The following is a 12,512-nucleotide window of genomic DNA, read 5'->3' as shown; positions in this document are numbered from 1 at the left end:
GAAAGGGCCGCGGCTTCAAAAAAGATCAACATCGAAAAGAAATGTGACATCGGGCACTCTAGGCCGAGGTGGATGTTAGAGTAAAGGATCGCAATAACATAACAAGGTTAAGCCTATTTGCTGAGATTGATTACTTTTTCACGCTACTATATGGCGCACACAGCTTACAACGACAGTGCGTCAAATATGTTTGTCGACATCTCTACTATCACATGACATATGAATTCATTGCATAGTGTCCATTTTGTTTGCGCAAGCATTGAGTGGTACGAAATATTTAGTGTCAAATATATATTGGCAGCATATGCGTTCACATCATAATAGTTGATATATTTAGCAACCTGTCGCTATACAGTAATATCAATATTATAGCAGTATACTGTACTGTACAGTATATACATGACCTGCTGAGCTTTGAAGGCGGCAGCAAATCAAAGCGAGGGTGGAGTGGGGAATGGGGATGCATGGGTGTGTAAGAGGATGAAGATTCGAAGAGATAGAGAGAATAAATGCAGTCCATCGAAACTACGAAAGCAATTGAATATTACGAAATTTGTGTTGTGATGATGCATACGGGCAATGAGAGTCGCGAGTCGGGACATTTTGGAGTCACGAAATTCGATATGAAGCAGTCTTGATGTAATGTCGGAGTCGGATTAGGAAGTCGGGAGTCATGACTCGTGAGTAAGAGTCTGGTGTTTTCATACAATTCATGAAGAGTCAGGAGTAAAAGTCACGACTAAATTTTTCCGATTCCCGATTGGATAGTGCTTTCGAGGTATAATTATAGTAATTGAGGTCGTGATGGTGAAGAAAGGAGTAGCAATTTGGAGTAAGCGAGAGTCGAGTCGCATATAAATCTCTGTGACTCCCTTGCATCCCTTGACCGATACAGGCGATAGGCGCCACTGCTGCTGCCATAATAATATAATAATGATATTAAGAATAATGATCATGTTTATATATATATATGGCTATTTAGAGTAGTCTACCTTACCTGGGTGCTGATACATCTCCAGTTCAATATTGGCTACGATTTGTCGCGGACAGACACATGATGACGACGAAGATACTCTCTGATACGGACGACAATAAGTATGTTGACTATTATGGTCGTCAGTAACGAAGTACGTCTACTTATTCGGAGTACCGAAGTAGGTTTCACCTACTTGCACTATACTTACTCAAGTGGTAATGTATTTTGACTACGTCCACGTCTACTTGACAGTTTTTCAGGAAAAACTACTCAATTCTTGCACCTATATTTTGTATAGTAGAAAGTAATTTTGAAGTATGTATGTTTGCAATAACTTGACGTGTGAAATTGTCGAAACAATTTGTTGATATCGCCGCTGTAACACGGTAACCGATAAATTTTCGAAAGCTGCACCTTGCCATTAGACACTTCGCAACTTCCGGAGTAGAAACCACCGATCAACTGCTAAAAGTATGCAACCCATCGAGCCGATCAATATTTTGACACTATACGTGAGTAGGCTGCTTGTGACATGTCTTGTAAATCTCTACCTTTATTTGGGTATATATCTATGACGTCACTTGCTTACATCTTCTTCTAGTTGGGTATACCTATACAAACGCTGACTACTTTGACCACCTCTGTTGGTGACACTACAAACCCAGTCGAACCAGCCTCCGTGTTGTTTACGCTTGACTATCGTTGTGATCGACTCCTTCAGTCCATCCCATGGAATTGCAAAATGTTAACGTTTAAATAATATCGGTGTTATAAGTTGCCCACCAATATTCTCGCACATTCTATTTTCAGAAATGATACTCACAACACGCTTCCTTTGTGAACTTTGAAATCAAATCTTTGAGCGTCCCCGTCGGTTCGGCATGAGTCCAAGCTTAGGTCAATAAATAGTGCGAATACGAAATTTTAGTGATATCATAAATCACACTGAATCCAAAATTTATTTCGCAATAAATCATGTTACATATGCATACCACAATTTGGTTGTCTGTATTCTGTATAGCTAGTTTGTTTCATATGTGCCCGAAAAAGCATATCATGCAAACATTAAAAATTCATCTGTTCATTCAGTTTGGGTTGTTGTGAGACATTTGTAAAATACATATTTGGGTCGCGGTCCGAAAATCACCATAGGTATATGGAATGCGACTCCAACCACTTATCTGCGAATTAGCTAATCTATGGGTAGGCCTATGTAGGTAGACCTGGAAATATAATAATAAGGTGAATGGGGTTTCAGTTATAATCACAAAAAGTCACACGCTGATTAAAAGAAAGATTAACGATGCTTTAATGCTTGTTGGGTTGGGTAATTAAACAGATTTTGATTGCGTCACAATATCGCGATGAAACAAAACAAATGAACTGAAATCTCAATTTACTGCGCCATCCCGACCAAATATCGAAGAATACCGAACTCTGAGATTACACTCGAATGTACATTAAGATAAGTGATTTATATCTGTAATCAGGATATGGATCGAACTAAGTAACAAGGAAAGCGATTGGCGTGAATGCTTCAAGGTCGTGGTGAGATCATTTCACGACGACCCTTTCTACCGGTCGACGCACCCGGATCCGGATAAAAGACGGCGGTTCATAGCAACTTACATGGACTGGCTTTATGAATGCATATTCAAGGATGACCGCGGTCTGCTGGTCGTTATCAAGCGTCAAGACGCGACCGGCGACGCTCAAATCATCGGCGGGATGGCGAATACGGTTGATGAAGACACCGACGCGTCGGATGATGACACGCCATTGCGTGAAGTCGACGCGGAAGGATGGAAACGACATTCACAGTAAGATTAATTTGCTCTTGCATAAACCCGTGCATATTTGTGTGGCATCACCGGGTTTCCAGAATGTTCTGTATTTGGCGTTTAGAAATTACGTTGCGCGTGGTATGGCTGCAGACCGCGTGCGCGTGTTGATTTAATTGATTAGGAAGTAGACCGAGAGCGTGGCTGAAGATGGATGTGAGTGAGTACTGAGTATGTCTCTGAGTTTGGTAGCGTGAAGTATGAGTAGTCGGGAACAGCAGCATGAATCACGTACGATGCTGTGCGAGCATCTGGAGAGTGATATTGTCCCGTAGTTTGTCCCTCGCCTGTTGATGGCAAGGTTACTGCTGGTGTAGGTTTTGGCCCGGCTGTCGGAATACGGTTTGTGTGTACTTGTGTGCTATGTGTAGGCCCGTGTCTCGTATTGGTAGGTCGTCCGTGTCCGTTATCAGTTTGTATATATCTAGGCTTACCATATTTTGGAAATCAAAAAAGAGGACACTTTTTCAGAAATTTGCAACTTGCAAACCCGGAGTGAAATTCTCAAAAACCGGTTAATTTTTCCCACTTTGTGATCGGTTGACTAAAAAAAAGAAAAAAAAAAGGTCATCTCTTCCGCTCAGATCTCAAAATACCGTTTTACTCTCTGCATTGCCACGTGGATGACTAAAAAAAAAGGTCATCACTTCTGCCCAGACCTCAAAATACCGTTTTTCTCTCCACATTGCCAGGTGGGTGACTAAAAAAAAAGGTCATCTTTTCGCTTAGAGCTACATTCACCGTTTTTTACTACGAAATATCCGCCGGAGCGTCACTTCTGTGCTAATTTGCGGCATATCACTCGCAATTTGCTCTAAATCTGACCTAAATTTTCAAAAAAGAGGACAAAATCTCAAAAAAGAGGACAAAAGGGCGTCCTCCGAGGACACTTTCAAAAAAGTCAAAAAAGAGGACAAATCCTCTTAAAAGAGGACGTATGGTAAGCCTATATGTATCGCTATGTATTGTGAGAATATGAGTCTAGTGTGAAACGCCGTTTGAGTAGCCTACTGTGTCGTGGAATATTATATTATTATGACTTGTAACCTATGGACTGGTGTACCGTGTTAAGCGTTTCGTGTTACGAGCGCGGAGCAGGCGGCGATCGCAGAGACGAGGTCCCGAGCCCAGTAACAAACCCGCTTCCCTGCTAGGTACGCAACGGCGTATCACGGTCGCTACATTTGCATTAGCTATGCCATATGGCTGTGGTCGGCAACCGTTTTAAGACCCCAATTTGAAGAAAAATGACACCAAATAATTTCTTTCTGCAGTTTATAAACTCTCCTGAGTAGATACATAACCAGTGACCACGTGTCTACCAAGTACCAATGCACTGTTGTGTGCAATAGCAGTCATGTGTGATTATACCACCCACCTCATCACAAGGAGTGGCCTCGCTCAATCGATATACTTAATTTAACTTATTAGCCTGCACACTAATCGTGTAAATTCAAAGGATTGTCACAAGTATTCAGTTATATAATATTATTATTGCATCACGATGGTTTAATTGTTGCACCAGCAAGCTGTTCATCAAAACATGGGCAAAGCTTCCAAACTATAACAAAAAGTACCAACCTTTTTCTCGGCGATAAATTGAAACGGTAATAAAATTCAATGGATTCGTCTTGATCACTGATCAACTACCAAAAGCAGATTATTAGCCATATTAATGCTGAGACGAATAAGACGTATTGTCAAGTATAAAACTAAAGACTCAAAAACTTAGGCACACCTAGGGTTGCATTTAGATCAAATGTGTTTTTAAACACTTCGTTTAAAACATGTTTTAAAGAGTGTTTTAAACGAAGGCCTTATTAAAAAAATTGTGTTTTTTAAGTTGAAAAATTATGTCATAATTGCGTAAATACTTTCCAGAAAATATGTTGTATGAGCCTACGGACAATTACCACCCGATATAGCCGATGAGGGATGGTTGAAACCAGGGCTTTGGAGCAGCCGTAAATTTAAACTGCTCCGGCTCCGGAGCTTTCTACTATCATACATTAGCTCCGTCTCCAGCTCCGGAGCCGCGTTATTACCACTGCTCTGGCCCCGGCTCCGGCTCTGAAATTATCGAATGGACCTGTCTATATCAGGGGTGGTCAACCCGCGGGCCAAATGTGGCCCGCGAGAGGGTTTTGCGTGGCCCGCGAGGTAATTTCCTATATTATGATATCGAAAATGAATTGCTCAGATTTTGAACTTGCAATGCCAACCAAAAATTACAAGTCTGGCTGCGACACTTGGGATGTTGATGACTAAAATATCAGTTCCGACGCATTGGCAGATCCAGGGTCCAGTCACATTTTCAGTGAATCGTCGTACATTAAAATAAACTAAAATGGTAGAGAAATTTTTCTTCACGCTTCGCGTGTTTAATTGTCACACGATTTCTTGCTTGGTAGCCTACCCCCTACTGAAAATGAAAAAAAAACACCTAATTTACCCGATTGAGTCTAACTGTATTCGCAATTACGGGAGAAAGTCTTTTCGCGTTTGCGCTCGCATAAAGATCGTCGACGGTGAAATGTAGGCACACAATGATTGTTGTATATTATCGGAGACCTTCGATATCGATGTGGCCAGACGCCGAATAGTCGTGCCCTAGCAAACTGAGCCTAGCGGGCGGTATACAGTAGACCCACAATATACTCAAGTAATAATATTATTGACCTAGTTTATTTATAAACTTTGAAAATTTTACCCGCTTGGCGCGGCTAGTGGACCGCGCACTCGTTCGTCAATTGCATGTCCCCCTTTAGCCGAAAAGGTTGACCATTCCTGGTCTATATAGATTATTAATCTACCCATATAGGTTAGTTATCTATAGTAATCTAGAGCAGTGCTCTTCAACCTTTTTCTTCGTGGTGCACCCTTTTAAGGTTTACTTGAAACTGGTACACCCCTGACCGGATAACTCATTGATTCCGTATAGTAAGCCTAGACCAGGGGTGTTCAACCTGCCTGATATTCACGGCCGTGCTTCGATTCCTTACATAGCATACTACCGCATTCCGGCGTAGAGTCGTAATGGCCTATCTGGACGTCATATAATCAGGACTAATGTTCCCTCGAATTTTTGACAAGCCTGCGTACGATCACCAACTTACTGCGCAGACCCTTGGACAACAGTGCGTAATGACTAAAAAAAGGTCATCACTTCGGAGTTTTTGTGCGCAACAGAGATTTTCTGTGCGCAGAGACCGTTTCAGCACGGCGCATTTGCGCACGTGCGCAGCTTAGAGGGTACATTGATCAGGACTCTAACTGCCGCATCCCAAACCCGTCGATTGGGGGGGGGGCGAGCTCGAAGGGGTCCTGAAATTATTTCTTGAATACACATAATTAATCGAGTATATTTCTAAAAATTTGTTCAACTTCATTCATTTTTTTTTCGCCCTACGCTCGATTTAATGTCAAATTTCTTGATTATTGGGTACTGGGTAGCCGTCCCCAAGAAAAAATATGCAAGATCAATAACAATGGGCATTTCGGTGTCGGCCATTACCGCGCCACGACGCTCCAAGACATATGAAGTTTTAGGTCATGTAACAAAATGTGATCCTAGAAGTGTGCCAGAATGATCGGCAGCGAGAAAACATTGGTCAAAAAGGACCGCCCTTGTGCTGACTCAGCACTGCTGAGGGACCAAGGATACCGCCCGAATTATTTTTATTTACGGGCCCTACATTTTTCAAAACATTTCATTTTGATTGTAAATCTTAAAGTAAATCTGATTACGTGCGCAGAGAGAGAGAATAACAAAATGTTTAACAATATGATGCAATTTCTGATATTATTGAATCAATCACGAATTATAGAAAATTTCACGCCTCGCGCGATCTTACGCTATAAACTAGCTCACTAACGTGTATAACAAATTTCGCTGACAAAGTAGCGATTAAAACGTAGACCGTGATGAGGGGTCTACTGTTTGGTTTATGACGCTATGGGGCCCAAGACCAACGTTTTTTAGGGGGGGGTGACGAAGTGCTGTTTCGGCCCTGCATATACTTATGTTAAATTGCCTACTGCAGTGGTTCTCAACCTTTTTGTCGTCGCGGACCCCTTTTGGACCACCACGGACCCCCGCGGACCCCCCGAAGTTTTAGTTCAAATTAAGCTCAATTATCGTACAATGGACATCTGTCTTGCGCAAATGATAACTGTAGGCTAGTGACAAACAGCAACAAAATGACCTTTCCTGTGAAACATCATACTATTTTTGTTGAAATTGGGTTGACTTTTATTATTTCAAAGCGACTTCTGCAACTGCATTTCTTGAAATACGTGGTCGTGTCTTGAAAATCGGCGCCTTCGATTTGATATGAACGAGTGCGAAATCCATTCAAACAAAGAGAGGTTGTGGCGAATGTATTAATAATGCGTAACGCTTCCGACGACGCATTTGGGTATGATCGCAACAAATATGGCACCAAAATTGACAAGCATTCTTTTTCATTGAACATATAACGTCGAGTCTGTCCATTTCTATCTAGCAGGTCATCTTGAAGTTATGGAAAAATGGTTATGTATATCACAGGCGCAAATGGATTCTTTTAAACATTTCGAAGTCACCGTAATTGACCTTGCTAATCAATCCGTCTGTTTTGTACACAATCCCCAACAAAATATCTAGATACAGCAAATTATTCGTATCAGTAGGCTATTGGCAATTTAGCAACAAAAATGAGACTGCAAAGCAAGTTATTTCATCTCAGACGGCCATTCTGTTCAAGACAGTTCTATTAGTAATGAAGCGACACTGACTCTGATTTTACTAATTTAAAAAAAATGGAAATTAGGTTATCAACTATCTCATAAATTTAGAGGCTTCGCGGACCCCCTGAAAATGCTTCACGGACCCCCAGGGGTCCGCGGACCCCCGGTTGAGAACCGCTGGCCTACTGGCAACTTCACACCGCGGAGAGTGCGACCACGTGAATGATTAAGCGATGGAGGGGGTGTAGGCACACGCATACGAATCCGTCTTGGTAGTTCTCTATGGGGTGCATAATTTTCCTTTACGGTTTACATTTGTTCGGTGGGACTCAGATTACACTAGATATAAAATACGAAAAATCCTGGTCCCCTGAATCGTACAAGTGTGAATAAAAGTTTCAAGTTTAAAATCTCTCAAAGATTTAAGAACCTATTCGTTAATTCAAATTCCATATTAACGGACGCCAAAACACGCTCTAATTTAATTAATATGCTTTGCATAAATATTGTTTAACGGCTGCATGCGACCGCATGTCTGCAGGTACTGGCCTGTTGAAATAAGGATGAACAATGCTGCAACGTATTTGAAATGCTAAATACTAATCAAGGCTCGAGGATCCGGACCACCAGCTAGCACAGTGGTTCTCAAACTAGACCCATTCGAGACACCCTGGCTACGCCCCTGTAATGATGTAAACTGCGCCATTTAAGGAGCTCACAGAAAGTACAAATTCAATATTTCTGAACCGTCGCAGTGGTTTCCTCAAGCACCATTATAGACGGATATTGCGAGCGGAACACATGTCGTCTCCATCATTTTCTACTCCAAAAGGAATCAAAAAGTCCATACCAACATTTAAGTGATGTGCACAATTCCCATTCACATAAAATTCCCATTCACATAAAATCGCCCGTAGCGCGAAGACTATTTTCCAGTTGAATAAATTGGTCAAAAAAATATTCCACAGCATATAGGCCTTATTCCACCATGCATCTCGTACACGCTGATGTGGTGCTTTGCACCCCGATTTGGTCTATGGTCCCTGGTTAAGAATACCTGGACCAGAAATGTCCAATCGGCGAAGAATTCATTGGTGTTACAGCTGTGAAGCGTACTATTACGTTACTCGCCAGTCGCCACCGATAATAACATGGATAAAGAGAACAAACAACACCGAGCATGTAACCAAATATACCTCACGGGGGTCACAGAAAACTAACGGTTCCCATACTGACCTGATTAGATAGCTATATACCCTCCGCAACGCAAGCTACGACCTTTTAATATATTACTATTCCCAATGACAGTTTCATAGATTTTTGCGTCCATAGGATTACCAAGTCACCATTCCGAGTCGCAAGCCCTTCTCTGATTTTAACGTTTGACCCGACTCAACTCCAGTCATTTTTATTTAATCACCCAATCAATCCGAAATCGAGTAATTTTACAAGAAGGTCGCACCAAACCAAATCACAATTTTCAGTCACGAATCATCAACGGGTCATGCTTTATCATCATGAACTAGAAATGTTACGTAATAGCTGATCTTCCACCGCATGGTAGCTTTTAAAAGTGATGTGACGGTGAAGTTTGTTGAGATTACAGGGATTTTCCTAGTAGTTTTAGCGTGAACTTGAAGTTCTTATATCTAAAAAAGATATATGGCACTTTAATATATTGTTGAATATTTGGAATTCCAAAATGCCGTTGCGGGCCGCACAAAATGCACTCTATATGATACACTCTTGGGGGGATTGCCCGTAATGTTATTACGCTGTATACAGTTGGCTGTATTTGCTGAAGTTGAAGGCACACTTAATAACATCGCGGGGCCCCGATAACATTACGTGGTACCACTTCACCAAAATGGGCCAAGAGTCCCAAGAATCGATGTTGCCTCTCCCGCGTATTACTATGATGCAGTGTTGGGATCAAGTCACTACCTTCGAGTCACGAGTCATTTCGAGTCATTGCACATTTTGACTCGAGTCAAGTCAAGACAATCGTTTTTCGAAGGTGACTCGAGTCAAGTCAAGTCAGTCGATTTTCGGAGGTGACTCGAGTCAAGTCGAGTCAAGTCAAGTCAAGTCGCGAGTCAAGTCACAATTCAAGTCAAATTGCCTTTTCGAGGTATGAGGCGTGATTACGTCATTGTATTTTGCTAGCTGTCTGAAATACAGATTGAGTGGTCATTGATTTTGAACCTATGAACGAATATATAGAGGTAAATATACACGCAAGTAAGACGCTGTATCGCTCACATATCAGTAGAACTAATAAACTACGTAAGTAATTGCACAGCCACAGTTTATAGTTACCAGCCAAAATAGAGAATAGTGAAACGAATTGATGCAATACATTACCCTTTTGCAAATTGATACGATACAATTTGAGCCTTCGCCAATGGTTGAGGACTATATAAACTATTTTCGAATACAATTTCAATAAAACAAGAAGTTTGGCTAAGTTAAGAACACAGAACAGAAATAGCATTTTGCAAAATTACTTTACTATGCTATAGTTTACGACAACAGAGGCTGTCAGCTTCGATCATTTCGTTTGCGATCAATATATTTGCGAGAGAACAATGGAGGCTCAGTAAAACGCACGATCATTGAATGATTGGTCGGTCTCACGGGTTACACCAGCGTTGCGCGAACAATCCGAACATATGTAAGACACAGTGATTTTTATCGACATCGACTACTTGATGACTTGAAATTGACTCCAATATACAATTAAATAGTATATTCATATTGAAATGAACCCGAATATTTTCGGCTGACACTCGTTATGGGTAATCGTCAGCAACTAGTAGAGAATTGGAAAGAACATTGTATATCACCGTTCACAATTCCATTTGTGTGCCTTGGAATCAACTTTTATCAAAATACACCAACCAAAACTCTGTCAACAAAAGGAGTTCGTGTATCACCTAAAAAGTAGTACATTGAACGCTCTCTCATTCGAAATTTCATGCTGGTGACGTCATATTTTGTGATACGATTGTTGATATACAATGTTCTTTCCAATTCTCTACTAGTTGCTGACGATTACCCCTGACGAGTGTCAGCCGAAAATATTCGGGTTCATTTCAATATGAATATACTATTTAATTGTATATTGAAGTTCTGTACCTCCAAGAAGCTCTTGAAATTGACTCGTGAATTTTGCTCCGAGTCACGAGTCAATCCACATTTCTGATACACCGAGTCAAGTCAAGTCAAGTCATTTTAGCAAAGTGACTCGAGTCAAGTCAAGTCATACGAAAAAGTGACTCGAGTCATCCCAACACTGCTATGATGATGTCATTGTGTGACTTTATCGCTAATATTGTTGCCCCATAATTGCATACTGAGTACGACCAAAACTATACTTCCAACTGAAGTTATTGCGTTAGCCTGACCAAACCGCATTGAATTGAACAGACGAGACGAATGGGAATGGTCGCAATATTTTCCGAAGCTGTCGAAAGTCGCGGATAAAGTCAACACAACTCTTATGCATGGCGTGTTTCAAAACATCGACGACGGATACCGCGGCAAAGGAATCGGCACCAGATTTGTAATGGAATCCGTCAAAATGATGAGCGACGAAATAGTCCGACGCAAGAGGCGAGCAGGACTGAAAAACCCGAAACCCCCGTTGGCCTACTGCGTGTGCGACCACCAACGAGCGAGAAATTTCACCAAAAAATGCGGCTTCATCGAAGTTGCTGAAATCAAGAATACCTCGCCGTTGAAGAATGACCAGCTTGCACGCCTTTGGCTATTTCTGTATCCACCGGACGATCCTTCATGGGTTGATTTAGTGAGGAAAGAGTTTAGCTATATCGAGCACCCCAAATTGTGACACTATTATCTCGGAACAAATACTGACAAAATTATTTCCACTAACGGGCGCTAGTTCAAAATAACGATAACCTGTTTGTTGCTGCATCGGTTTGATCGATACCAAGGTGAAATTTTCAGCAAGTGTTTCGAACGGGTCTCTATATGAACTTCGCAGCTCATCCACTATAGATAGACTATATATAAGATTGGGTTCATGTAGGGTTGCATTGAATACGAATGATATTTTAAAAACATTGCTTTGAAACGTGTCCTAAAGCTTAGAATATAATAGAATGTAATTTTGAAGCATTGCCATTTTATAAAGAACAGTTTTTTTTTTATTTTTTATAAGTTTTGGTATTATTATATCATACTTGTGCAAATACTTTCGAAAAAACATGTAGTAGAGCCTACGGACGATTTTCACCCGATAAAGTCGACGAACACGATAGTCGATATGGAATGGTTGGAACCCTCGAAATCGACCCCGGTCCAACATTTAGCACGTAGTTTTGGATCCTTTGTTTAGAATGGATGTTCTGATGATGATGACCCCCGACCGTCAGTAGAACTGGCCAAACATATTTATTGGCCCGTTTAAGACAGAGGTCGGAAGCATTTTTCGACAAAGGAGCCATATTTATCCTAATTTTCAGTTGTCAATGCCTTTCCATTGTGACGTCACAATTCAATATTCGTGAGGTTATGGCTTGTTTACAAGGGCCATGTTTTAAGCTTGTTTGTTTTAAATTGATTCTTCTTGTTCCAAATGCAACCCTATAGGCTCATCATTTGTCAATATATCGTATATATCGCCCGGCTTCTCGCTTGATGAGTTTGATCGTACACTCTTAAGCGAAGAGAGAGAGATTCTTTATTTTCATTTAAAAAAAATACATAACGAACACCGGCAATGATGGTGGTACAGAAAATATGCATGCACGGTATTCGGTATCAGATAGGAACGATCGTGACTTGGAGCAGTTCTTGAAAGCAGAGACCCCCTTGGCCTAAGCGACGTAAAGAGGACGCATGCACACTGAATGAAAAGTAAAAGAAGATATATAATATAGACAAGAAAGCGACAGAGATGAGGTGGCATGTCACGGAAGGCGAGATCGAAAGGTCAGTTC

The 12,512-nt window shown here is 41.2% G+C and overlaps 1 protein-coding gene across 1 annotated transcript; it reads left to right on the top strand.

The window, feature by feature from the left end:
* Positions 1-516: 516 nt before the first annotated feature.
* On the top strand, positions 517-12,293 carry LOC145433834 (uncharacterized). Its single transcript, XM_080311091.1, has 3 exons — positions 517-1,095; positions 2,467-2,796; positions 10,975-12,293. The coding sequence occupies exons 1-3, from the start codon at positions 1,055-1,057 to the stop codon at positions 11,396-11,398; spliced, it is 795 nt and encodes a 264-aa protein (XP_080167217.1). The 5' UTR covers positions 517-1,054; the 3' UTR covers positions 11,399-12,293.
* The last annotated feature ends 219 nt before the right edge of the window (positions 12,294-12,512 follow it).

Source organism: Botryllus schlosseri, chromosome 2 (genome assembly GCF_051294905.1).
Source record: "Botryllus schlosseri isolate E-star chromosome 2, Bs_hap1, whole genome shotgun sequence".
Lineage (NCBI taxonomy): Eukaryota > Metazoa > Chordata > Ascidiacea > Stolidobranchia > Styelidae > Botryllus > Botryllus schlosseri.
Note: the sequence above shows the minus strand (reverse complement) of the source record. Positions and strands in the feature narration are given on the sequence as shown.

What these genes read in the sequence shown, in the direction of transcription:
- LOC145433834 (XM_080311091.1), top strand. Translation starts at nt 1,055, where the DNA reads ATGATGACGACGAAGATACTCTCTGATACGGACGACAATAA. An exon ending in TCTGATACGGACGACAATAA is followed by an intron (nt 1,096 to 2,466) that starts GTATGTTGACTA and finishes ATCTGTAATCAG; the next exon opens with GATATGGATCGAACTAAGTA. An exon ending in GGATGGAAACGACATTCACA is followed by an intron (nt 2,797 to 10,974) that starts GTAAGATTAATT and finishes TGAATTGAACAG; the next exon opens with ACGAGACGAATGGGAATGGT.